Source organism: Panthera pardus, unplaced genomic scaffold (genome assembly GCF_024362965.1).
Source record: "Panthera pardus isolate Hobbes unplaced genomic scaffold, ASM2436296v1 HiC_scaffold_11, whole genome shotgun sequence".
In the NCBI taxonomy this organism is placed as follows: Eukaryota; Metazoa; Chordata; class Mammalia; order Carnivora; family Felidae; genus Panthera; species Panthera pardus.
In genome coordinates, this window is record NW_026526666.1 from 5034783 (window position 1) to 5062766 (window position 27984).

At 44.7% G+C, this 27984-nt stretch overlaps 1 protein-coding gene across 3 annotated transcripts; it reads right to left on the minus strand.

The window, feature by feature from the left end:
- HAO2 (hydroxyacid oxidase 2) lies at positions 1-27984 on the minus strand. Of its 3 annotated transcripts, none has more exons than XM_019458016.2 (8): positions 27857-27984; positions 17783-17921; positions 15923-16074; positions 13722-14005; positions 11605-11814; positions 7051-7209; positions 6615-6684; positions 1-1182 (listed from the first exon to the last, which is right to left on the minus strand). In XM_019458016.2, exons 2-8 carry the CDS (start codon positions 17911-17913, stop codon positions 1127-1129), a joined length of 1062 nt encoding a protein of 353 aa, XP_019313561.1. In that variant the 5' UTR covers positions 17914-17921; positions 27857-27984; the 3' UTR covers positions 1-1126. The 3 variants fall into 3 exon arrangements, with proteins under 3 accessions (XP_019313561.1, XP_019313559.1, XP_053746635.1); XM_019458014.2 differs by having other exon boundaries at positions 15923-16098; XM_053890660.1 differs by lacking the exon at positions 27857-27984 and adding an exon at positions 16326-16410 and having other exon boundaries at positions 17783-17886.

Genomic DNA, 27984 nt, shown 5'->3' on the forward strand with positions numbered 1-27984 from the left:
TGAGTCTGGGGGCTATTTATTTACAACGTTGATTTCCATCCCTAACTTTCTTGAAGTCTACAATGTCAGATCTTAGTGAGGTGCCCCTGCTTTAGGAGGCTATTTTAGCTGACTACTGGTGTAGGGGTTACACTGAGAGGGTATCTATTCATTTTTTTCATCTCTCCTTTCATCCATTTATCTTTAGTCTGTCCACCCATCCATCTGTCTACCCACATATCCATCCATCCATCCATCTATCTTACAGGTATTCATCAAGATTCTGCCAAATGCCAAACCCAGTATCAAGTGTACAGCTTCTTGCCTGGAGCCATGTACAATCTACTTGTGGGAAAAGACATGCAACTAACTAAATAAACAAACATATCGTATTATAATAGGTGTTGTAATAGCAGAATGTGCGAAGTACAATAGGAAGAAATACCTAGAAAGTAGCCCATAGTAAGGATAGGTGACATTTGTGCAAGGTTTTGAAAGATGAATAGAAATTTGCCAAACAATAAAAGCTACCATTTCCTAAACTTCTACTGGGTGCTAAGCATTGCACTGTAAGGTTGACATACGTTATCTCATTTCTTTCTCTTGACCTCGCCGGCTAGGTAGAGAGATTGAAAAAACTTTCCCATTGCAGAGCTGGTCAGTACCAGTCCTGACTGTTAAATCCAGGCCTGTGTGGCTCCAAAGCCTAGGTTTTTACCTGTATGATTTCCCTATTATCTACACACAGGAGTAGGATTTTTGTGGGAGAACATTTTATACATATAGCTCTTCTGTACAGAGTGTCAATTTACATAGTTGGTTCATGGAGTTATATAGGATACTCAAAAAAAAAAGAAATCTGCTAGCCATTTCAGTCATTATTGGCCCATGTTTTTAAGGTTTTTTTCTTTCAGAGGAGGAGTTCAGGCAAGAGCATATAACAAACAGTGAGGTAAAGGAGAGCGTGTCACCTTTGAGGAAGAGGAGGGGTCTGGGGCCTGAAGTACAAGGGGTGGAGTGGTTGAAGGTGCAGGGGATGAGCCTCTGGGTAGGATAGGGGAAAGGCAGGAAGGCATTGCACACCATGCTGTGAGTTTGTCTTCTCTCTGTGGGCAACCTCAGCAGTCTGCTCATTGGCCTTCTTCCTTTACAGCCTGGAGAACTGGATCATGTCCTGATTGATCTCTGCAACTGACTGGCAGCCTAAAAGAACAAAGCAGTTAAAAAGCTTATTTCTCTATGGGGCACCTGGGTGGCTCAGTCGGGTGAGCATCCGACTCTTGGTTTCGACTCAGATAGTGATCCCAGGGTTGTGGGATTGAGCCCCGTGTGGGGCTCCACACTGAGCATGGAATCTGCTTAAGATTCTTGCTCTCTCCCCTGCTCATGCTCTCTCTCCCTCTGTAAAATAAAAAGAAAAAATTTAAAAAAAAAGGTAGATGAAGATACTGGATGAGTAATGTTATTCTGATTGCCTTGAGAATTATTTTGTGAGCCTGTGCCCGTGTCCTCTTTCAACACAGCCATGTCAAAATGCCACAGTAAAAATATGTAAACACCATTTTAGTATTTAAAAAATCAATTCATATGGGCCGTAGATACACTTGACCTTTATCTGAGTGCCGATAAGGCTCATGGATATAGGAAGTATCTGTCAGGGAAAAGTATGAGTCAGAAATAAGAGATGGGATGACTATTTCATACAGCAGTTGCCTTCCAAGGGAAAGCTCTGCAAGATGAAACGTACTTCTTTAGTGGAGGAGCTTCATTAAAATGCAAAATTAGAACTGTAGCTGAGATTAGACACAGGAAGTGAGTGAAGACAGTGACATCAGACAAGAAGCACGAGGAGCGGGGAGGAAGAGAGGGTAGCGTGTTGGTACAGACCGGGGAGTCGTGGCCTTGAGTAGAAGGGAAATCTCTGGTGATGATGAGGCGGAAGGACTTGAAGGCCGGGATGTGCAATGATTAATTTAAGTTGTTTCCACATGGGCGATGTGTGTACCCTCACCTCTCAAAACACAGCTTTAGCATAATGTATCACTCACCAAAATATCACCCATGAAAGGCTTTTTTCCCCCCTAAAAAAGGAAACATAGGAAAAAGTTGGGTTTCACGCCTGGGTTGATTGTAGTGGACAGAAGTGTCAGGCATGGGATACATAAATAAGCCACAAACTGAACTCATACGGCAGAAGCAGGACCTCGGTGCCAGAGGCGGCTCTCCTGAGGATGGACAGTGGTCTTAAGAGCTTTGGGTTTCCCCAGAGCAGAGGATAGTGGGTGTCCACAGCAGGCAGACCTACTCAAGGAGCACAGAGATGCCAAAACAGAATCGCCGGTACGTATTGTAATAAAAATCATATGCAAACGATGTAAAAATGTCTCAATAGTTGCCTCAGAGTTATGCTGCGATTGCATTTTGAGACAGTTGGACACACAAGCTTTGGTAATGCTTCTGTACTTATTCGACTCTCCTCAGATTGGGTTCTGGGTCTCATGCAGTACCAAGGGCACCGCCCTGCACTTGGCAGAGACTCCATGAAAGGTGGGGAGAGAATGCATATTTATAACTTTTTCCTGCTTTTTCATTACTGCAAATTAGGAGGCTATTTACACTAAAATGTTTCTGGCTACTTTAACCTGGAGTGGGTAATGACAAACAATAAACCTCAAGAAGGTTCATAGACTTTTTAATTCAGCCTCGTCCCCTTGTGAAGGACGAGGCCTTAGTGAGGTCTGTGCAGCCTCGTGTTGGTGTGATTTATATGTGGACATTTTCCAAGACCGGTCCTGGTTCTAACCTTTCTGTAAGATAATTTCAGCAATTGGTCTCACGGTGAGAAAAACATGACCTAAAAAAATTTTTTTATAGTTATTTATTTTTGAGAGAGAGAGAGAGAGTGAGAGCAAGGGGGAGAGTGGCAGAGAGAGAGAGGGAGACACAGAATCTGAAAAAGCCTCCAGGCTCTGAGCTGTCAGCACAGAGCCCCAGGCGGGACTCAAACTCACGAAATGCGAGATCATGGCCTGAGCCGAAGTTGGACGCCTAGCTGACTGAGCCACCCAGGCACCCCAAAAAAGCATGACTCTTAAACTTATTTTGCTATCAGTAAATAGGGTTCTCCTTCCAAGACTGTATGTTACAGGGTCATAAGGGAAAATATCGCACATCTCCAGGGGAATTGGGAGAGAGAAATCATATTAACTGATCCCTCCTGAGTGCCGGTTTTGTGTCAGGTGTCTTAATGCACATTGTGTGTGGAAGGGCTAGGGGGTGACAGAATCTAAGGGGGTTTACGCTGTGATTTTGCATTTTAGTGAGTTCTACCAAAATCCCTGCCCAAGATCCCTTCACCCTGGGGACTAGTCTGGGGGTCTTCTCTGGGGGAGGGACTCTTATGCAGAGGATGCCAATGGAAGCCCTTCTGCCTCAGTTTCTTATTCTTTCTCTTCTTCCTTCTTCCCTGTGCCACATTTGGTTGCGATTACTAATTTTTCTGTATCTACACTTAAAACCATACATTCTCATTGCGGAACAGTTAGAAGGAGGGGAGTATAAACTGTCTGCCATAAACGTGCTCACAGTTTGGTGTCTTTCTTTGCCCCCTTTAAAAAAGGGTGCTCTCCACTCCATTTCAGAAGATTTTCCAGCCACCATTTCTAGCCCAGTGATTGTGAAGTGTAAACTTTGGGCAGAATAGAAGAGGTTTGTTATTGTGAATCCCCCCCAACAGGCTTCTTTCTGTTAAAAGAAGATCAGGCATCATTGGCAAGGATGGAAAAAAAATTGGGGGGAGCAGTGGAAGTCATTTCAACCTCCCAGAATCTGTAGAAGCTCATGGGTCTTCCCATCTTTCACCCCCTTCCGTCCCAGGGGCAAAACACACCAATATGATATCTATTCACACTCGTGCCTCATGGGCTCATGCCCATGAGGAGGGATCTTGGGGACCCCGTGTCATATACTGACTTATCTTCATAGGCTTTGAATAGTATGGTTCTGGTTCAAAGCTGAATTTTTTTTCTTGAATTAATCTGCTCAGCGGAAAGGAGGCTGGTGCTGGCGTTAATGCTGATCTAAGTTTTCTAATTTGTATCATTCAAGCCCAAAAGGTTGAGTCCGCAGCCCCAATGGGCACTACTAATACAACTTGTCTTGCTCGAGGGCAAGACACTTGTCTAAATATCAGACCAAAACCAGACTTGAGAAGAGCCTGGATGCCTTGCCTTGTGCCTGGCACACAACAGATGCTCCGTAACACTTATGGTAACAAGTTAATGAAAGAAAATGGTCTTGATTTCACATCAGAGCTCTTGATTGATTGTTTCCTTAGCAGACACAGGTAATCAAAGACAGAGCCATTGGCCGTTGGCACTGGGTAGGTGGTTCTCTTCTGTGAGACTGTTCCAGGCATTTTAGGACATTTAGCACCTCTAGTGCCCCAGCACTAACTACCTGCAATACCCACCTTGCCATCTTGTGCCAACTAGAAAGAAATAAACTAAAAACTCCAAACCAAATCTTTCTCAAGACAGCAGTCACCATCTTAGTTTAAAAACTACTATTTTATAGGTCACTGGGATCCCAGGCTCTGCTAAAAACTTGTACATTTCTATGAGCGCTGCTTTACAATAACTTCGTTTTTGAGTGAAATCCACCCACATGTAACTTCGAGACGTTCACGTTTGTCCAGCTGTGGTCACACAGGATGACACTTCTCCCTCTCCTCCCTCCTCTCCTCCTGTTGTATCTATCTCCCCAGTTCCTCCATGCCTCCTCCTGGACATAATTTCTCAACTCCTCACAGTCCATGAATATTTCTTAAAAGATGATTCACAGAAACACATCCAACAAGCCTGATGTGACCTGAACAGGCCAGAGTATAATGGGACCCTCTTTCCCATAACCTGAAATTGCATCTGCTTTTGTAGCAAAGGTATCACGTTCTGCATTTGTGCTCCATCTTTGGAACATCTCTTCCTTTCTCTCTCTTTTGGGTGGCCACCGGGCCAGGGAAAGCTAAGCCAGAAGGTGCCTGTTCCGTAGCCCTCATGCCTTCCGCTCCAAATCAGGAAAAGAATTGTAAAAGTTTGGGCACAAAAACAGACACTTAGATCACGGAACAGACTAGAGAACTCAGAAATAGACCCACAAACCTATGGCCAACTGATCTTTGACAAAGTAGGAAAGAATATCTGATGGAATAAAGACAGTCTCTTCAGCAAGTGGTCCTGGGAAAACCGGACAGCGACATGTGGAAAAATGAACTTGGACCACTTTCTTACACCATACACAAAAATAAACTCACAATGAATGAAGGACCAAAACGTAAGACAGGAAGCCATCAAACTCCTAGAGGAGAAAGAAAGCAAAAACCTCTTTGACCTTGGCCGCAGCAACTTCTTACTCAACATGTCTCCAGAGGCAAGAAAAACAAAAGCAAAAATGAACTATTGGGACCTCATCAAAATAAAAAGCTTCTGCACAGCGAAGGAAACCATCAGCAAAACTAAAAGGCAACCAACGGAATGGGAGAAGATATTTGCAAAAGGCATATCAGATAAAGGGTTGGTATCCAAAATCTATAAAGAACTTATCAACTCAACACCCAAAAAACAAATAATCCAGTGAAGAAATGGGCAAAAGACACAAATAGACGCTTCTTCAAAGAAGACATCCAGATGGCTAACAGACACATAAAAACAGAGTCAACATCACTCACCATCAGAGAAATACAAATCAAAACCATAATGAGATACCACCTCACACCTGTCAGAATGGCTAACATTAACAACTCAGGCAACAACAGATGTTGGCAAAAATGCAGAGAAAGAGGATCTCTTTTGCAATGCTGGTGGGAATGCAAACTGGTGCAGCCACTCTGGAAAACAGTATGGAGGTTCCTCAAAAAGCTAAAAATAGAACTACCCTACGACCCAGAAATTGCACTACAAGGTATTTACCCAAAGGATATGGGTATGCTGTTTCAAAGGGACACATGCACCCCAATGTTTATAGCAGCACTATCAGCAATAGCCAAAGTATGGAAAGAGCCCAAATGTCCATTGACGGATGAACGGATAAAGAAGATGTGGTATATATATATATATTGTGGTATATATATATATGTATATATATATATATATATATATACACACACACACACAATGGAGCATTACTCGGCAATCAAAAAGAATGATTGCTGTTTGCAACAACGTGGATGAAGCTAGAGGGTATTATGCTAAGTGAAATAAGTCAGTCAGAGAAAGACAAATATCATATGACTTCACTCATATGTGAAATTTAAGATACAAAACAGATGAACATAAAGAAGAGAAGCAAAAATAATATAAAAACAGGGAGGGGGACAAAGCAGAAGAGACTCTTAAATACAGAGAACAAACTGAGGGTTGTTGGAGGGGATGTGGGTGGGAGGATGGGGTAAATAGGTAAGGGGCATTAGGGAGGACACTTGTGGGGGTGAGCACTGGGTGTTTTACACAGGGGTTGAATCACTGGAATCTACTCCTGACATCATTATGGTAGCACTATATGCTAACTAATTTGGGCATAAATTGAAAATAAATAAGTAAACAACAATAACAACAACAAAAATAATTGTAAAAACTTACCTGTGAGGGCCATGGAAGTGTGGAACTCGTTTTTTATAATGTTCAAAACTTCCTTAACACCATCTTCACCCTGCTCCCAAGAATGAGGGCGGGGGGGGGGGACACAAAAAGAAGCGTGAAGGAACATTCTGACCATGGGCTGAGTATCAGGTCTGGGTGTGCTCACAGCTGGGGGGGTTGCAGAACAGGGATGTCTGCGGAATTGGAACTGTGCTGGGAATACGGGGCAGCAAAGAGGAAAAGATGGGGTGAGAGCGCCTGAGAATGTGTACCCTGTGGCAGAGGAGGCGTGGGGATCCAGGCAAGGGGGGACGGGCCCTCAGAAATCTGTGGCACCTTGAGAAACGGCTAAGCTTGGAGGGCAAACCACAGGAAAGTGTGGAAACAAACAAGAAGCCCAGTAGCTTCTGGCTGGGTCTCACTTTGCCACTCTCACCTTGTAGGCAAGACCCCACAGGATTGGTCTCCCCAGAAACACACACTTAGCCCCAAGGGCCAGAGCCTTGAGCACATCGTTGCCAGTTCGGATCCCACCATCCAGGTACACTTCCATTTTCCCTTTCACAGCAGCCACCACTTCTGCCAAGGCGTCAATCTGAAAAAAGAGACATGCAGGGCTGGAGGGAGTTCCATTTTCACTCTTGGGGGTCATGGGACAGAGATGGCCCCTCACCGTGGCTTAGGAACAGGAAGTCCAAGTGTGGGTGAGGTCTACCAGTGTCTTCCCTTCCCATGCCCCAGCTGTGCTTCCCCTCCCCTCCCAGAGCAGTGCAGCTGTGTCCCCAAGCCCCGGGGACTTCCTACAGGCTCTCCTTCTTGCCATTTTCTGCCCTGACAGAGCACAGCTCCTCTCTGACTCGTTCAGCTGTCTGTAGCTTGGAAGAAACTCTTGGTTCCTCTTCACATCCTAAAGGAGACATTTCCATTTATGGCATTCAGTTTAATATTCTTTTTTTTTTAAATGTTTATTTATTTTGAGAGAGAGAGTATGTGTGAGGCAGAGGAGGGGCAGAGAGAGAGAGGGACAGAAGATCCAAAGCAGGCTCTGTACCAACAGCAGCGAGCCCATCGCAGAGCTCAAACCCATGAACCGTGAGATCATGACCTGAGTTGAAGTCAGACGTTTAAACGCCTGAGCCACCCAGGCATCCCTTTCCTGTTCTTGTTTCTAAAGGACGTTTTGACTTTTGATTTTCTTCTACCTTCTCTGTTTCTAGGGCAGCACAGGCAGGAGTGTTCTCCATCACTAAGCCAGTGGGTGTCGTGGGCAAAGAGAATGTGACCAGCCTTGGCCCAAGTGTCCGGACCCCAGGCTGTCTTGTGTAACTGGGCTATACCTTGTTCCCTGCACACCACACATGAACAACTTGTTCCTGGCTCCCGTGTGGGTTATCGGAGACATGGGGGGTGGGGATGGAAAAGCAGCAGTACTGTAGAAGTACGGAAAGGCAAAACTAAAGCAGCTTATCACTTGGCCTGGCTTCTCCCCAGACTTTGTCTCCCACCTTGCCTCCTCAGTCCCCGGCCTCACCAACCCATGGTGTCCCAGACCGGGCTGCACCCCTCAGCGCCTCTACGTCTAAGAGGAGGGGTGATGGGAGAGTCTGGGAGGAGGGTCCTTGAGGACAGCGTTCTGGAACTGCCTCTGGGCTCCTGTTCTGTGCCTCTTGAAGGGACAACTGGAGAGGAGGAGAAAGTTGACGCCCGGGGGACTTCTGCTGCCAAAGGAATCAGTGGGAATTCTACCTCTATGCGATCCTTTGGCCTAGACTGAACAGAATATGAAATCAGGGAGGAAAGGACTTTGTACTCTAGTTTACAAGTGGAGAAGAACTGAATACATTTTATTTTTAAAAAAATTTATTTAATGTTTTTATTTATTTTTGAGACAGAGAGAGACAGAGCATGAGCAGGGGAGGGGCAGAGAGAGAGAGGGAGACACAGAATCCGAAGCAGGTTCCAGGCTCCGAGCTGTCAGCACAGAGCCCGACGTGGGGCTCGAACTCACGGACTGTGAGATCATGACCTGAGCCAAAGTTGGACGCTTAACCGACTGAGCCACCCAGGTGCCCTGAACTGAATACATTTTAGACTTACATGTGCTAACTGGCAAGAATGCATGTCCAAATAAGGGGTATTTTTATAGCCCCAGTGTGGTATTTTTTGGAATATTCCTATGATGTTGTGAAAAAGAGATAAATGTATCTGTGCAAACTCTTCCAATGAGCCGTATTGGACAATGGAGCTGAAAGAATTTGAGAACAAAGGAGTGAATTTGAGCCTCGGATACAGTATTGCTTTAGAGTTACTTTCAATAGGTCATGATAGGACATTCATTACAGCCTTCTGGCTACAGCTAGCTTACCCTTTTCCCAGGTCTCAGGAAGAAATACAAGGAGTGTTAGATATGGAACCTTCTAGAAATGGGAACTTCAAAGAGTCATACCCCTCACAGTGAGGCACTGGCCTCAGGCACAAAACTTAAGTGTGCCCAAACACTCAGATAAATAACATTTGAATGCAATATTTAAAAAATCAAATGGCAAACTTTGACCTGTGAGCTGAAGGGCAGCGGGTGTGTGTGTGTGTGTGTGCATGTGTGCTTGTTTTTATAAATAAAATTTACTGGATCTGGGGCCAGGCCAGCGGTGAGATGAGTGGAGGTAGGTTATGCAAATACAAAGACAGATCCTATCTTTATTTAAAATGTTGATATTTTAGGGACACCTGGGTGGCTCAGTCAGTTGAGCGTCCGACTTGGGCTCAGGTCATGGTCTCATGGTGCATGGATTCGAGCCCCATGTCGGGCTCTGTGCTGACAGCTCGGAGCCTGGAGCCTGCTTCAGATTCTGTGTCTCCCTCTCTCTTGCCCCTCCCCTGCTCACTCTCTGTCTCTGTCTCTATCTCTCTCTGTCAAAAATAAACATTAACAAAAATGTTGATATTTTATTCACCATGGATTATTGGGCATTAATTTAAATTTTTTAAATAGTGCATTAAACTATTATTTATCTTACTAAGATTTTCTGGCACCCTCTCAAATTTTGAGCCAGAAGTGGGTACTTCACTAGCTTCACACTAATCTCGGCACTGGCCCCCGATGACCTTGGTTTTGGTTGTTCAGTCAGATGTCTTGGGAGAAGGACATGTGGATCAGCATGATGGGGAAGGAGAAATTCTCTCTCTGGCTCCTGCCTTTACGAACAGGCATTCTCTCTTGAGGAAGTGCAGTGAAAGGTGCAGTGAGAAGTGTAGCCTCTTGCACCACGTATTACTCAGTCCTCCCCAAGGAAGCAAGAGTGGCTTAAATGATTCATGAGAGAGAGCCTACTGCATCGTGTTTTATTAGAGTTATTTCAAGGGTGAACGTTCGACTCTATTTGCTGCTTGCTGGTGATGGGCTCTTTCTTGCTTTCTGTTCCTATCTATAGACACGATTGTGACTGCCCAGGACCTGCTATAATCTTTTGCAGCCTGTTCTGCCGGTTCCTGGGTGTGTGGCAGGAAACCTGTGGGCATTCTTACAGGAATTGGGTGAGAGAGCTAGCATGTGCTCTGCAGATCTACTTTCTCCAAGGGTCATAGGTCAAGATTTGAGATGAGAAGTAGGAGGCCCGACTATTCCCTTCAATCAGCTCTTACGGAGAGGCACGGCACACGGTGCCCCTTGCTCTCCATGCGGGCTTGCCATTCTGTGTCTGTTCTCTCTCAATGAGAACCTGGAGGGTTCTCCCTTGGAAAGGAAGAAGGGGCAAGTGATTGGCACCTGAAACCTCCAAGCTTCACAAGCCTTGAAATGTACGGATTGGCTAATGAACCTTCTACATCTCCCGGCATTCATCTTCAAGACTGAGAGAGTGCTAAAGATTTAAGGACAGTGTTTGATGCTGTTGTTTAAAATAGTGAAAGCTTGGAAGTCGTCGGATGTTCGACCATAGGCTGTTGGTTGTATAAATTGCCCATTCCTACTCTATACCATTAAAACTGAGAGAAACATATATATTGAACTGAAGTGATGCTCTTAACACATCGGTAAGTGAAAAGAGAAAAATTACAAAACCGTATGTAGCTTTTTAAACCCAAGATGTCATCTTTGCCTTAAGAAGTAGATGAAAACCATTACCAAAATATTGTTGCTAATGAGAGTGATGAAATTAGGGGTGATTTTTATCTTTTTCTTTTTGCATATGTATATTTTATAATTTAGCTGCAGTGAACATGTTTTATTTACATAATAAAAAGGCCTGAAAGAGAGAAAAAAAACCCACTTCCCTTTCTTAAAATAAATCAAGTAGGAATAGAAGAATCTCTTGAAAAATATAAGTGATATATGTCCATGAAAGTAAATCAACAATTCATTCCCATTTAAAGATTCTTTCTCTGCCTGCCTCCTTTTCCTCCGTGATGGGCGTACATTCAAAAGAAAGGGGGGGAATTACAGACTGTCACAGATTTTTAGAAGAGGGTTCGTATGGCATTTTTTAGTTTTACTGTGAAAGATGGTTATTTATTAGTTTAAGTGAGGCAGTGTTCCTTCCCAGGATGTGTGACATGAGAAAATATGTCCTTATACTCCATGCATACAGGCGGTCTTTGACTGAACACTTCTTCCAGAAGGAAGGAAACCTCAGCGCCTTTGGAATGTCTCTCCTATTGACAGTTAACCACTAATTAACTGTGTGATCTTGGATAAGTTACTCAACATCCCTAAGCTGCAGGATCCCCATCTGTAAAAGAGTGATAATGATCCTATTCTTGTAGGACCATTGTGAGATTTAGAGATGTCGTATGTGAAGTTTGGAAAAAGAACCTGGTACACAGTAGGCTGTTAATGATGAAAAGTCCTTGCAATTCACAGGTATATGCGGATACCTAGTAAGGGAGACGAGAGCGTAGGCCAAACTCCACAGGGTACCTTCCTGTGGGCACGCATGCACACACACACACACACACACACACACACACACGCCTCTGAAGTTACCCTACTTACAGAAGCAAGAACGTCATCTAGCTGCCTTCCACCATGGTTGGAAACAATGATGCCATGGATGTTGTGCTTCACGGCTAACTCTGCGTCCTCTTTTGTCAAGATCCCTTTAAGGATAATGGGCAATCGAGTTATGCTCTGAAGCCAGGAGAGGTCATTCCAGCAGATGGATGAGTCAATGGGGGACATCTGGAAATAAGGCATTGACGTTCTCTGTGGGGAAGAAATGAGAGCTTTGGGTTTTTTTAATTTTTTTTTTGAGAGAGAGAGGGAGAGAGAGTGAGCGAGCATGGGGGAGGGGCAGAAAGAGGGAGACACAGAATCCTAAGCAGGCTCCAGGCTCTGAGCTGTCAGCACAGAGCCTGACGCGGGGCTCGAACTCACAGACCGTGAGATCATGACCTGAGCCGAAGTCGGACGCTCAACCGACTGAGCCACCCAAGCGCCCCAAGAAAAGAGAACTTAGACCTGAGCTCCTTTAAGATTATTTGATCCATTCCAAAATGAGACAGTCGGATAGCCACCTTTCATGAGCCTTAAAAGAGGAGCCACAGAATCAACAACACTTCCGGCTCCTTTTCCTAACAAACTGTGCAAAAGAACTGCTATTTCAACTGCTTATTCATTAACCCTTAATTGTGTCCCTGCTCAATAACTATGCCGGGATCTGCAGATACAAAGGCAAATAAGACATAATCCCTACTTTAAAGGAACTTAGAATATAGTCATGAGGTGGATAACCAAAGGCACGTCTAGGCCTGTGTAGCATGTTATGTTTGAGATAGGCACAAGGTTATAAGCGCTAAGAAATACTTCAATAATCCTAAGTCAGATACTACCTCATATTTAACCTTGGCTTACCATGTGAATAACATACCCATCAATCCCAATGTGTCTCTGGGATCTGATATAAGGATTCCAGAAAATCCAAGGCTAATTTGTGGTGAATGAGTAGAACTGTTAACTCACTTGGCTGTGTATCACAGCCATTCACTAGCTGAAAAGGCCGGTATCATTATTGCTGATGCAGCCAAGGCATTCCAATGTTCCCATGATTTTCTGTTTCTGGGGCACTCCGTTGCATCTGACTAGGATTTTTAAAAAAATGTTTATTTATTTATTCTTGAGAAAGAGAGAGAGAGAGAGAGAGAGAGAATCCCAAGCAGGCTCCACACTGTCAGTACACAGCCAAATGTGGGGCTTGAACCCATGAACCATGAGGTCACAATCTGAGTTGAAACCAAAAATCGGATGCTTAATTGACTGAGCCACCCAGGTCCCCCTGACTGTAGGGTTTTAATGGGGAAGTGGCCTTTGCAGTCACCTATTTCAGAGATTCCAAACAAGTGTGCTTTTGCAGCTCCAGGAATGAGTTCCAGGTGTAGAGAGATTCTGACCCTCAGTTCTTAAGGCAGCAGGGTGGGGCCTGGGCTGACTACACTCCATGGGCCAGTCACCCTGTCTACAAGCAGCCTCTTCAGGGGGTTAGTTAACTTAAATGTGTCATCCAAAATTATCATTTTCTTTTTTTTAATTGTTAATGTTTATTTATTTTTGAGAGAGAGAGAGAGAGAGAGAGAGAGACGGAGTGTGAGAGGGAGAGGGACAGAGAGAGAGAGAGAGAGAGAGAGACAGAATCCGAAGCAGGCCCCAGGCTCCAGGCTCTGAGCTGTCGGCACAGAGTCCTATGCGGGGCTCCAACTCATGGACCCTGAGATCATGACCTGAGCCAAAATCAGACACTCAACTAACTGAGCCACCCAGGCGTCCCCCAAGTTGTCATTTTCTAAGTGTCCCATAAAGTAGAAAATGTAGGAAGAACTTATTTAATTTACTCTCCTATGCCATGAAGAAATCCTTTCCAATGCTTTCCTATTTCTTAGGGCCCAGCCCTGGCCTGAACACTTCTTTCTGGTGACAAGTGGATAGCGCCAGCAGTGAGGACATTGTGTGTTACGTTCTGTTCGCCTGGAAGCCTTGGACAGCAGGAAACGTGGCATCTGCAGCGTCTGGCAAGAGCAGGCATTCCATGAACTTTCGTGGAAAGAGAGAAGGGAGGAAGGAGAAGAGGAAATCTGCCTCCTGTAATGCCTGCCCGTCGGATCTGGTATCTTTCCTACCTCCTTAGGTGAGTGAAGGTCTTTGAGCAGTAAGTTCAGCTTTAAGTCCAGTTGGTTTCGGATGTCATGTCGCCTGTTGCCCAGTTTGGGCACATCCACAGTGATGACCAGAGCTCTGAAACCCAGGGATTCCACCCTCTGGACCAGCTGTTTGCTGAGCTGCCGGTCTGGATGCACGTAGAGTTGGAACCACCGGAGGCCCCTGGGGGCAGTAGCAGCAATGTCCTCCAGGGCACAGGTGGCAAATGTGCTGGTGATGTAGCAGACCCCGGCTGCTTGGGCCGCTGCAAAGCAAACAGTACAGCTCAGGTGGGAGGGCAGGATTCTGGAAGGGGCTCAGAAGCCCTCCGAGTCTGTGCCGCTCTGACCAGCTTGTCCTGACAGTGAAGGTAAAGCTTGACTTCATTCTGCTTCCCGCTAGGGCAGGAGGGAGAGGGGGCCTTAGATCAAGCTGGGAGGCCCAATCCTGTCTGGGTCCCCTGCTGTATAACCCGTCTTCCAAACCCTGTTGTCCATGGTTGTTATTTCCAGCTGGAGGTGTCACTTAGTCCCCAGAACCATGTTGGACCTGCTACAGCTTTCAGATGGGAGAATGGGCTGCTTGTGAACTTGTTAAGGAAACAGAAGGGAACCAAGGGTGAGGAAATGTAATTCCAGTGGAGAAGGCTGAGCTTTGTCCTGGGAAAAGCATGCTATCTGAGTTAGAAAAATGCCGACTCCTCCCCTTCTTAGTTGTGTGGCCTTGGGTCTCATTTTCTTTGTCTGTAAAATGGGGGAGGAGGGGCTACTACTACCTCTCCTACAGAGTTGTTGGGATATTAAACAAGATACTAGATATGGAAGCATTTTTAAAATTACTAAGTGATGTGCTGTACATATGTTAGTGATAACGAGGTTGGCGAGGGTGGTGGCGACAGTGATGTTGACACTGCGACATATTTCTCATTTCCTACTTTAATCATTGTTTTCAGTAGGATTCTCCAGCAGGTTAATGTCACTACCATTCAGCAGCCCATGGGCAGAGAATCTGGCCTAATCAAGATTTAATATTTTGGGGCACCTGGGTGGCTCAAGTCGGTTCAGCGGCCAACTCTTGATTTCAGCTCAGGTCACGATCTCACGGTTGGTGAGTTCGAGCCCCACATTGGACTTTGTGCTAACGACTCGAAGCCTGCTTGGGATTCTCTTTCCTTCACTCTGTCCCTCTCTTCCCCTCAAAATAGATGAGTGAGTAAATAAATAAATAAATAACTTTATAAAAAAGGTTTGATATTTTCAATCCTTAATGTCAACAGGAGATATCCCATTCTTTTGCCCCACTCTAAAAACAACACCACATGTTCAAGCATGAACATTTGGGAAAGTAGTCATTGTCCTGTGGGACATTCGTATTTCAGCCTGGCCAGACTGGGTTCCTAACCAGACAGATGTCATTTGCGACTCTAGAATCCTTGGATTCATTACTTCCTCTATCACAGAGTCAAAGGAAAAGATCCCAGAGAGGCCCTGGGCAACCTGCAAATAAATTATTTCCTAGATTTGGCCTATAGTAAAGATTATAAAGGGAGTCATAAGACTATTTTTAGCCTCTCACCTCCCTTCTTCCTTCTCTTCTCTCTCTTTCTCTCTCTCTTTGGCAGAGAGGGATGAGAGAAGAGAATAAGGGGCTCCTAAGAAGAAGACACACCCAATAAAAGCCTTTTTGTCATATAAGATGATGAAATCAGTCAATGAGAAGGGAAGCACAACATTGGGGCAGGAACACCTGTCAGGGCCTTTGTTAGGACATCATGCCATGAATCCCTCCTCATCCTAAATCCAGAGACCATTCAGCTCCAGCCCTGACCCACGAGAGGCCAGAGAGAGCCCTGTCTTTGAAGTCACACTGAGAACCCCTTTCCCCACAGACTACGGTGGCCTGGACCCCTCCTTTGAAGGATGGCTTGCTCGATTTCCACATCCATTTATCCTTAGCCCCCTCTCTAACCACCCATTATTATGGAAATGGATGTTTTCTCACTCTTAGGTGAAATGTTATACAAACATAGCGTTAAGCATCCTTTTTCCCACACACTCCTTAATTGTGGCCAGATTGCTGTCCCTGAACTCCTTCTAAGAGAAATCCTGCTACTGCTCTGAAGGACACTTGCGTGCTTCGGGGCCCCCAGGGAAGGGAGCCTCAAGGTGTGGTTGGTTCATACCTCTGGCTGTGCTCATTTCTCCATCCGGCCAGACGAGGCAGTGGAAACCCGTGGGTGAGATGCAAATGGGGGCAGTGATTTCCTCCCCTTGGATTGTGGTCCGGGTGTCCACGTTTACCACATTTTTCAGGTACCGGGGACGGAGGCGGATTCTGTGCTTAGCAACAAAGAGTTTTCTGTTGGTGGTGTTATGTGCAGGTGCTGCCTGGTGCCGGGCCTCCAGATTCCCATGCAGGAATACACCAGACTGGGACCCAAGAAACCTCTGGGGGTGGGGGGTCAGTGGGCTCATTAGGCCACATAGACCAACTTTCCTTCAGAAAGCCTTTCCCAACACCCTGGCCCACCTTAACCCCACTTTCTCTAAACCCCCAGTGCACCTATGGTTCATATTGCCTCTGACCTTGCTCTGGCACAGGTCTGTGCCTTTGAGTTTTGTCTGTCTGAGCAGACTCTCACACTTGGATGCTTTGGTTGATTTACCATACCTAGCAAGAATTAGAAAGGAAAAGAATAAGCAGGAAGGAGTTCGAGGATCTTCCCTCATGGGTTACAAACAAGCCTCTATAAAGTAAGAAAAGGTCACCGAAGGAGGACAAATCCCAGAGCATGATCATGGCGGAGGTTTTGTTTTGTTTTGTTTGTTTTTGTTTTTTGCTAGAGGCTAATTCATTTGAAGATTTGACTTGACTACTTCTTTAGAAGAAGGCGGGGAAATTCATAAATCATAAATATATAAAACACACTTTTAAGTCCAGTAGATACTTAGCCTCAGGGTCCAAAAATGCTTGTTTTTCACAAAATATCATACACAAATGTAGAAAGGTTTGCTAGAAATACTGGTTGTAAAAACTTGTGTTACTTCGTGAAATGAAGTAGTAATCCAAATTTCATCATTGTCTCACAGAAGCAAAATGAGATAAAGCAAGGAAGGGGCCTAAAGGTAGTACTAAACAAGTATGAAAATACAGAACATCGCGTTCACCTTGTATCCCATTTTTCAGTTTCCTCCTTACCTCTCTACTACAGGGGTCAGCAAACTTTTTCTGTAAAGGGCCAGATAGTAAGTATTTTGGGTTTTGTGGACCATGCATCTGTCACAGTTATTCAGCTCTGCTGTTGTGATGCAAAAGCAGCTGTAGCCAATACGTTGATGACAAATGTAATTTAAATGGTTGGTGCTAATAAAACTTTATAAACCCCGAAATTTGAATTTCATATAATTTTTACATGTCACAAATTATCATTCTTCTTTCAATTTTTTTCAACCATTTAAAGATGGGAAACAAAAATTCTTAGCTTGTGGACCATCCAAAATTAGGTGGTGGGCCCAATGTGGCCTGTGGGCTCGTTGCTGCCCCGTGTTCTGCCTGCTGCTGTTCCAGCCCAGTTCTTTTCCCTTGAAATCAACCTCCTTCCACCCCTAAGACTCTTTGGGTGTCCATATGTCCCATGGACATATTTCTCGATGTACAGTCTCTCCTTCCAGCCAGAAGTTTAGGAACTCAGGAGATTTAGGCTTACCCAGCCAGCTTCTCCTCCGGGCCCAGGTAACTGGGGACCCTGGACTCTTGTCCTATCTTGTCAGGTGGCAGAGTTGCTGGGATAGAGGGAGGGTGACTCACGCTAGTTCTGCAGAGCCACTAAGATAAGTTTTTTCTCCATCCATTCTCTTCCCAACCACCTGCCCACTCCCCACCAAAAAAAAAAAAAAAAAAATTAGCCTCTGGCAAAGCCCAAAATGAATATATCTTGAGTACTTTGTGTCCTCTGCAGGCAAAAAGCAGGGCTACTATGTTCCAAGGACCTCTCAACTGGTGCTCATGAACTTAACAATAGAAAGGATACAGAAGACCAGACCTTTTAAAGGCTGCGATGTTGTCATCCCGCGTGAAGCTGTCATCTGCTCCGCCTTCAATAAAATCCCAAGTTGACTTGGGCAGACGCTCCCGGGCAAAAGCCTGAAAGTCTGTCAAACATGCCAAAGGCATTTCTGGACCTTCAGAAGAAAATCCAAAACCAAACAAAGACCCGGTCAGAATATGTCAGAAATAGAGGACAGGGTGAATGTGGGGGGCTCTGTATGGCCTGGTGCTATTTGGATTCAACATTAACTCCCTTGGATTCCTTCTTTCAATGAGGGTAACTGCCAAAGTTGCCGACCCCACTGCTTCCATTCTACCACCCCCATTCCCAGCTGCTGATTGTCTGGCTTTCTAAATATCCCTCACGTCTGTCCCCTCGTCTCTACATCCGCCACCTCAGGTCCAGTTGAGGCCTTGCCATTTCTTGTAAGATTATTACAAAAGCTTCTTATCTTTGTCTCCTAGCCTCCAGATTCACTGTCTATCTTGTCTCCCTCCAGCTTCTGGGATCTTTCTGAAACACGAGTCTGATCAAGTGCCCCTATGATGCCGTTCACAGCTTTCTTGGACCAGCTCCTAACTCTCACCAACTTCATCTCTATGTGGCTTTTCCTTGTCATTTGAGTCACTATGAACATTTCCTGAACTTGCCCAAGGGCTCTTTCCTACCTCTGTGCCTTTGGGGGAGGAGATCCATCAGGCTGGGGAAATTGGGGCTGAACTGATAACTATCACCTGGGAGTTCCCAGGCATCTCTGGGTGAACTAATTGCTTGGGGCTCTGCTTGACATCAGGGAGAAAGCTGACTGTTTTTGACTCCTTGGCTGGGTCACCGAACATGTTCGCTTTGAGACCAAGAAAACAACTATGTGACCTGCACTCAACCTATGTGACCCCCAATCTGCAGCAGACCTGGAACCCGGTGCTTCTGATAAACCCCTCACTCCCCTAAAAGAGGAAAGAAGGTAGAGTTTGAGGATAAATCCCTCTAGTAGGGGCAAGGACAGGGGTAAGTCTAGCTGCAGAGATGCTAAAGGCCCTGGTTGCGGTCAGAGACAGCATGTGGGGCTCCTTCATAAGAGGATTCCAGTAGGAAAGGCTGAGAAATCTGTACTTCATAGTCCTGGGCATCTCCTTGGCAGCTGGCAGTGGGGTAAAAATTAACCAAAAAAGTCTGTGAGTAGAAATGGAATGACTTTTAAATCATTGACTGAGGGATAGGGATTGCCCCCAGGAGCTAGGGCTTCAAACATGAATGGAGTGGTTCCTCTAGTGGACAAGGGGCCAAGGAGGCCAGATGAAATATGGAGTGTTGGAGATCTTGGTGGGGGCAGGGATGGGACAGAACTGGCTGGAAGGCATCCAGGGCCACACCAGAATCTAGTCAAGTCAAACAGAGAAGTAGCCCCAAACATCTACCCAAGGGGCTAAGCAGAAAGAAGTTATGGCAGGCAGAAACAAAGCCCCTGGGATGTGCAGTGGGTTCCGGATAGGGAGGATAGCAGCAGGAATTTGGAGCACAGCCATAGAGCTTTTTATAAGCAATACACTTTGTCAGTGGGTGGGCAGGGTGTTGTTGAGGTGCTGAGTTGAGTTTGACAAAGCACAGGAACCACATCTAATTTATCTCATCCCTGTCCGACCCTTCAAAGTCTCAGTGACTTTGGCCAAATGAATTAATCATTGTATTTATCCATCTGTATTGTGATCACTGATTTAAACCTCTCTGTGCACAAAAGAGTTAACATAACAGGCTCCAGAATGCTATCCCTCGAAAAGCCTGCTTGCAAAGTTAGACCTTGGTTAGAGTCTGGGAACTTGGATTTCAAGAAGGTTCCCAGTACTCCCTGATAAGAATGGCATGGCTCACTGTGTCCAAACTGTACAAACAACATGGTTTATGCTGAACATCTGCTTTCTCTCTGAGAGTTTAGAGTTTTGGCGTGAGTTTGGCAGAGAATGTCAATATGACCAGCCCCCAACAAAAAGCCTCGGGCAATGAGTCTCTAAAATGAGCCTCCCTGGTGGTCAATGCTTCACGCATGTTGTCACAACTCACGGCTGGAGGAATTAAGTGCATCCTGTGTAATGCCACTGAGAGCAGACTCTTGCAAGCTTACACCTGTTTCCCTCTAGATTTTGCCCCATGAGCCTTTTCCCTTTGCTAGTTTTGCTTCTCATTCCTTCTCTGTAATTAATCATAGCTTCAACTACATGTTATGTCCTATGAGTCTTCCTAGCGAATCACTGGATTGGGACCCCCTCCCCCCACCAACATGCTTTGAATCCCCAGGCATTAGGATAGTATGTGACAGTGAGTTGCTGTTCATGAATGTTCATTACTTGAATTTAACATTCCCCTGTCTGTCCTTTCTCTGCCTTGTTGGATGAGAATTCTCCACCAGGTTTCTACTCCTGATGTCTCAACAAATTCTCCATATTCTATATATTACACACTCACAGAAATGCTCTTCTGCAGCTTTCTAGCATAAAACCCCAACAACACTTGAGTCTAATCCAAGAGAAGTGGCTTAGACTCACTCAGAATTACTTGCCTGGAATAGTGGGGATGAAAGCATCTGGAAGCTGCTTGGAAAGAAAGAAATAAGGCAGCATCTTTATAGATACCAAACACTTTGTTATCACATTTCTGTTTGCTGTTTCTTTTTCTACTATTTTCTTTCTACTTCCTTGTGAAGTAGACAGAGAAGGTATTAGTGTCTTCATTTTGCATTTGAAGAGAATGAGGCCTTGGATATGGAATAAATTCTGAAAGATTAGGCAGTAAATTATGACAAGGGAAGGGTCGGAGTCGTGCCTTCCGGTAGCCCCTAAGGATAGACATTCTCCTTTTTTGCTTTCATGGTGCCGGGCAAAATAGTTGGTTCACATAAATTACTTGTTTTATTGAATTTACAATAATTTTGTAGGGTGAAATTTTTTACAGCTTAGTAAAGTACTGAGCCCATTATTTTATTTATTTTTTTTATTTATTTTTTTTTTTTTTAATTTTTATTTTTTTTAAATTTTTTTATTTTTTTTATTTTTTAATATATGAAATTTACTGTCAAATTGGTTTCCATACAACACCCAGTGCTCATCCCAAAAGGTGCCCTCCTCAATACCCATCACCCACCCTGCCCTCCCTCCCACCCTGCCCTCCCTCCCACCCCCCATCAACCCTCAGTTTGTTCTCAGTTTTTAACAGTCTCTTATGCTTTGGCTCTCTCCCACTCTAACCTCTTTTTTTTTTTTTTTTTTTTCCTTCCCCTCCCCCATGGGTTTCTGTTATGTTTCTCAGGATCCACATAAGAGTGAAACCATATGGTATCTGTCTTTCTCTGTATGGCTTATTTCACTTAGCATCACACTCTCCAGTTCCATCCATGTTGCTACAAAAGGCCATATTTCATTTTTTCTCATTGCCACGTAGTATTCCATTGTGTATATAAACCACAATTTCTTTATCCATTCATCAGTTGATGGACATTTAGGCTCTTTCCATAATTTGGCTATTGTTGAGAGTGCCGCTATAAACATTGGGGTACAGGTGCCCCTATGCATCAGTACTCCTGTATCCCTTGGATAAATTCCTAGCAGTGCTATTGCTGGGTCATAGGGTAGGTCTATTTTTAATTTTCTGAGGAACCTCCACACTGCTTTCCAGAGCGGCTGCACCAATTTGCATTCCCACCAACAGTGCAAGAGGGTTCCTGTTTCTCCACATCCTCTCCAGCATCTATAGTCTCCTGATTTCTTCATTTTGTGAGCCCATTATTTTTATTAGAGGTCCAATATAAGGCCTGTAGTTGAACAGAAGGACAACTTCATTGTTCAAAGCTTTCCCCAAATTTGGAAGAAAGACTTAGCACTCCATGTTTTTATGTATCTCCGTTTGATCAATACCAGACTTAAAGCCACCAGGAATTCAAGCGAGGATCCAGGTTATCTAATGGTTTTCTTGTATTCCCATTTTATTTGATCTCTGCTGCATTATCTTTTCTTCTTTTCTCCCCTATCCCAACTGCCCAAGAGGAAGAGAAAGCAGAGGAAGCATAAAGAGGGTAAAAGTCTTTGGTGCACTGACCAAGAACCTTAGCTCCTTGTAGTTCATGTAATTTCTTCAGGCTTTTTGTCTCTTGGTAGAAAATGGCGAAGTACAACTAGCATATGAGTGATAAGAAAGCGCAAATATAAAAGCAAGGACATTCAGTGGTACCCGTTGCTAATGACTCGAAGTTCAAACAGCTTTCCCTGATGGAGGAAGAAAGAATGACATAGACTATAACCAGTAGGCGTTTCAAGGCAGATAATTTGCCATTTGATCTAATGCAATTAGGCTAGATAAACAAGTTGTCTTTCTTTGAAGATTTTAAATGATTCATAATACATGTTGATGTCACTTGAGGAATCTGGGATATCGGAGCTTCTATTTGTGTGAGAAACCCCTAGGTGTTCTTTAAGAGATCTCAGGGCGGAACTCACAGGGCAGGTCATTGAGATATAAGGGAAGCCAAGTCTGCCTCTGAGGGCCCAGCTCCAGGTGCAAGTGCTTGATGCTGAAAGGTGGTGTCCTTCAAGACCCTCTGGCTTGGTCCCCAAGCCAGAACTTAAGCCAAGTTTTTCATTGGAATGGTAGAGATAGCATCAAGGCTACACTTTGGGGACCTTGCCTGAGAGATTATACCAGTCAAGGTTGGCTGAAAGTGCTTTAATCACTGTATATGAAGTGACAGCCTCAAGGAGAGTGGCTGCAAAGCCTACAGCCATCACCATAGCAACGGCAGCCCTGGGAGGGGAGCGCAGGGCTGGGGCCACAGTGAGGACAATGCCAGTAACTGAGGCACATGAGTCCCCAGGGAGTCCTCCAAATGGGGCAGAAAGGTCAGGGTATAGGAGTTGGAATTCTAGAAATATCTGGTCAGATATCAGAGTGTCCCTAACCCTGGAGTGGCCTAAGGAACCAAGACTTACATCTGTGTAGGAGTGAGGGGACACGGGGCCAGCCTAGTTGTTTCTGTCAGCCTGGGATCAGTTCTGGCCTTTCTCCTGAGCCCTCACACAGTATGAGTGAGGACGCAGGACCCCTTCCAGGCCACGGTGGCCCAAACATCCTACTCCCCATGGTGGAGCATGACTACAGGCCAGGAGAAGTTTAATCACTGAAAAGGAAAACAAGCTAATAGGAGTGGTTGCGGGGTGGTGGGCTGAAGAGGAGAGATGATTATTGCAAAAAACGGAACAGAGCAAAACAAAAAATGGCCACCATGACCTGGAAGGGGTCTGAGCTATTGTGACATTAGCGACTCACTGGCCCACCTCCCCAGGCCACAAGGACCACAGATCCTGCCTGGTGAGGATTAGAAGACAATCAGAGCGGAGAGGGACTTCAGAGGGAGGAAGAAATGTGAGCAAGCTCATACCAGAGCAGAATTGAAAAACAACCTAGGTCTCCTATCCGCGCTCAGTGCCCTTGCAGTCCCTTCCGGATAGTCTGGTAGTGGTACCTGGAATTCACTTCTTATTTGAGAACTAGCTTCTCAGCCTAGACCTAAGCCTTCCAGAGATTGATCTACCCTGGATCGTTCCAGTTCCTCCTGTATTCCTTCTGCCCCGGCTTGGTTAGCCCACAGCGGCCCGAAAGAGCTGAAGTTCGAGGTGTAGCACAAATCAGACTAGTGGCCAGGTCAGGGAACTAGTGGCTGCAGCAGACTGAGAGGCGGCCTGCTTTGGGGAGGTTACTGACACTTACTAGTGATATGATTGCCAGCAAGTTACTTCCTCTCCCTGGGCCTCAGTTCCTCATTTGAAAGCTGTAGGTTTTCATATGTTCCCGTTTAATCTCTACCAGCTTTGAAGGCACCAGAAATTAAAGGTTGGGCTGAGGTCCTTGGGGTTTTCACATCCTGTGCTTCCCTGGCCCTTACATGCAAAGACCTGGTTTAGATGTGGCTGTTAACATTCTAGTTCACCATGTACTTCATAGCAGTGAAGTACAGGATGGAATGAGCCCATCATTAGGCTGTTTCCTAACACCAAGTAGCTGGGTACTCACAGCCTTCCTTCCCTCTTGCCTCTCAGCCTTGACGCCTCTCTTTTTAGAAGCTGTTCTTCTAAATAGCTATCATAGCTACTTAGTAATATCTATCTTACTCCATATGTATACCTCTTCCTCCTTGCTCAGTGTATCCAAACCACTGGCTGATTTTTTTTTTCCCCAGGGAATCTTTCTCACTTCTTCCCTTTCCCTGATCTTTCCCATTTCCTTGCCTTTTCTGTTTGCAAACCAAAAATAACTCCATCATGGTTGATAAGATTAGTGCTACATAGTCCCTTGGATCACGAACAAAACAGTTTGGGGCACCTGGATGGCTTAGTCAGTTAAGCATCGAACTTTGGCTCAGGTCATGATCTCGCGGTTCGTGAGTTCAAGCCCCACGTCAGGCTCTGTGCTGACAGCTTAGAGCCCGGAGCCTACTTTGGATTCTGTGTCTCCCTCTCTCTCTGCCCCTCCCTCACTCAATCTCTGTCTCTTTCTCTTTCAAAAAATAAAGATTTAAAAAATTTTTTAAAAAGTTTAAAATTTTTGAAGTCACATTAGACCAAATAAAGAGCCTTCATAACCTTTGAAAACACCCTCTTCTTTCTCTAAGTAAGCCTGCTTTCCTTATTGCCATCATTTATGAAAAATAAAAGAAACTATCTATTACATAATATTGTTAGTTTTCGGTTTTGGCCAATGACTAGCAATGCAACAGCATTGCTTTATACTCATTTGCATTGCAAATATGCCCATTTTCTGCTACTTTGCAAATCAAGTGGGTATTTCCAGTGACCTGGGAATCCAACCACTATTTTAATAGCATTCTTTCTGTGGGAAAATATGTGTTGAGTCCCAAACAAATGACTTCCAAGTAGAGTTTTGGAGCACAGCCATGTTGTAAGTTGTGTGCTTTCTATGGGGTGTTGGAGACTGTTGAGAGCACACGGGGAGACATTGATCCAAGTGCTCATAAGGTGTTTTGAAAGGTTGGGGATTTTCTAATTCTGTTAAGCAGTGGGATCATTTGATTACACAAAGACCCTTGGAGACAGCATGATGGCTCCTTGATAATAAAATGTCGATCAAATTGCAACCGTTTATCACGTGCTTCATGATGTCATGCACTATATAGATTGTTTTATGTGCGTTAGTATTTCACCCCTTACGATAATTCCCAAACACAAATGTTATTCCCGTTTCACTGATGAGAGACCAGAAGCTCAGAGAGATTACTTAGTTAATACTTTACCCAACATCACTCATGTGGTAATGTTCTGACTTCCATAGCCTGGAGCTTAAACATCATGAAGAGAAGCAAATGTTTACAGCCAAGTGTGGTTTATAGAGTGAGAGAGTTGGCATTTAAATGCCATGGGCATATGTAGCTTTGCTCCCTCCCCTCAACAAGATGTAATTCAAGTAAGAAAATTGCAAAAGAAAAGAAAAGAAAAGAAAATTTCATTATTTAGCTGGTCATAAACAATAACGAGTTAAGCAGTTAAGCAGTCTTAGCAATCTAAACGCACTTACTATTCTTACATATACTATTCCATTGGATGCTCACAATAACCCAGTGAGATCATGATCAGAGAGTAGATGTACAACAATTCCATTTTATAGATGAAAAAATTAAAACCCAGAGGATCCAGGTGAATTACCTATGCTCACACAATGAAAAGAACAAAGTCTGACCAGGAATCCTTTTGACTTGCCGTGGCTATAGTGGAGCTGCTGTAGAGTGTTAGTGGTGCCTTAGGAGACATTCAGGTCTCTGTCTTGCAGGGTTGGGAGAGCTGCATAAAGTGGGCTTGGCCACAGTTCCCACACAATCTAGGCTATCGGGAAACGTGTCCCAGATGGAGATCACTGCTCTCACCTCTTCATTTGCTCAAACAGGATGGAGGGTGCAAAACAGACAGATCTCAGAAACTACACAAATGATTACAATGAGCTTTGACCTCTACTCTTTTCACCATGGACTTGAGGTGTTGGAGGCACATTTCTGTCTGATGGTGGTAGTCCCTGGGAGGAGGTAGCAGGAGAGAGATGAGAAAGGACAAGGCCATTGGAAATGGGGAAAACCAGCTATGGAATGGCCCTGTCTCTCTTTGCCTTCCTCCTAGCACTCTCACTAGGGCAATGACTCTGGACTGGATTTCTGAAGGCCATTGCTTTCAGTTGCTCATGATGTTCCGAAAGGCATTCATAGCGGAAGGAGTCCATGGAGTCGAGAAGATAGACTCTCATAAGCTTTGAAACTTGGCCCACGGGGGCTCAAGCCTCAGCTCTGCTACTTGCTCACCATGGTTCCATGACAAAGTTGTTTGTGAAAGAAGAATATTAAGGCCTATCCCATAGGGCCCACATGAGGACTAAACATCACAGTCCGTGTCAAGTTCTTGTGCCGTCACAAGTGCCTTATGTAGAGTAGTCATCAATAAATGGTAGATCCAAGTGCATTACTCTCCATGTTGACGACATGTGCATTCTCGTCTGAGGCTCTGGAGGTGAAAGTTGCTTCAGTTCTGTGACAGCATCATTGAAACCCTGTGTCATGTTTACTTATCAGTTCATCCAACAAGATTCACTGAGTACACACTGTCAGCCAGGAAGGCAGAGATGTTTACTACTCATCATATGTTCTCTGACATTTCCTTCCCAGTTGCTAAAAAATAGACAGGGCTATATGACTAATTCTGGCCAGTGGGTTGGGGCGGAAGTGACATGTGTCAAATCTTGGGCCAGGAATTTAAGAACCGATGTGTGCCCCTTCACCTTTCTCTTCTTCTGCTACAACAATGTGGAGGCCCTGTTCCCCAGAAGACATAGCTATAAAATAAAGGCAGCTTGGGTCTCTGAAGCACCATTTGGACAGGAGTAGATCAGTTGATTTTATATGAGCAAGACATAAATATTTATGTGCTAACCCACTAGGATTTCAGGGTTTATTCTCTATGACAGCACAACAAGCCTAACTAATATATCCAGGTGTTGTGCTGAACGATAGAGACTGAAAAACTTACATGATGTCAATCTCTGCTCTCAAGAAGCTTACAGTTGAAGGAGACAGACTTCAATAGCTCATTCTCGGTTAGTTGCTAGGGCATAGAGGGTAACAGGAGTCCTTTTCTGGGGGAAGGGTACTATCCGGGGATTTAGGAATATTCCTGTTTTTTTCTCAATAATGTTTCTCAACGTCTCACAGATGATGTTCTACTACCATTTAGTTTAGACAAGCTCCAATTCTTGGCTATCCATAAAATGAGGATATGACTATCTTAATAGAGACCTTGTATGACTAAAAGGATCTTATAAAATGCAGAGTAACCTAGTGATTAAGAGTCAAGTTTTGGGAGTTTTGCTTCCTGTTTGGATGTAGAAGATCACAAAAAGCTATTTCTCCTCTGATTCTATTTCTAGACTCTCTAATTTGTTCCACTAATCCATTGGTCCATCTTTCTACCAATACCATGCTGACTTAATCACTGTTCTTGGGCAGTTCCCTCCAGATTGGTCTATAGATTCCGTCTGACCCAATCACACTCCCAGAAGGCTCTGCATTGGAGGGAATTGGTATCTAGTTCCATGCAAGCTTATTTTTCAAAGAAACTACCCTGGTCCAGTTGTTTGAGAAGTTAACTTCTTTGCCTTTTAGAAGTGATAGCCATGTCACTGGTTTCCTCTGCTGGTGGTCAGGAAGCAATGGTCAAGTTATAAAGGACATGCCCAAAGGCTGAGACTTTTCCCTCTTAAGGACACCCATAAATATTCCATTGAGTTAAGACTTAACTTTGCTAAACATATCCTTCTCTGTAGTGTCTTTGAAGCAAAGCCTTCCTTTGATAGTTGCCTGGAGTCCCCCTACTTACCTGTCCCTACACAGCCCCTTTTTGCTGGATCATTCACCTTGGAAACTCACAGTCAGCACCTGTGATGCTCACATAGTCTCTGACCTCTCTCCTAGATCTCCTGCGACTTCGTCTCCATCTCCTGTTGCAAGCACACAGAAGACACCCAGTAACAAACCTGAGATTAGCGTCTTCCAGTCCTTGGGAAAAGTGGTGTCCAGAGGAAGCTGATGGGAGCCTGGCTTGCTGCTGGATGTGGTAGGGAGCAGTAGGTCACTACCTATAACTCTATGAGTTCAGAAGAGG

Coding starts and splice junctions, on each gene's coding strand:
- HAO2 (XM_019458014.2), bottom strand. CDS start 17,913: ATGCCTTTGGCATGTTTGACAGACTTTCAGGCTTTTGCCCGGGAGCGT. Junction 14,006..15,922: donor AGAAATGAGCACAGCCAGAG/GTATGAACCAAC, acceptor TTTGCTTTGCAG/CGGCCCAAGCAGCCGGGGTC. Junction 11,815..13,721: donor ACCTTCACTCACCTAAGGAG/GTAGGAAAGATA, acceptor TCTTCCCCACAG/AGAACGTCAATGCCTTATTT.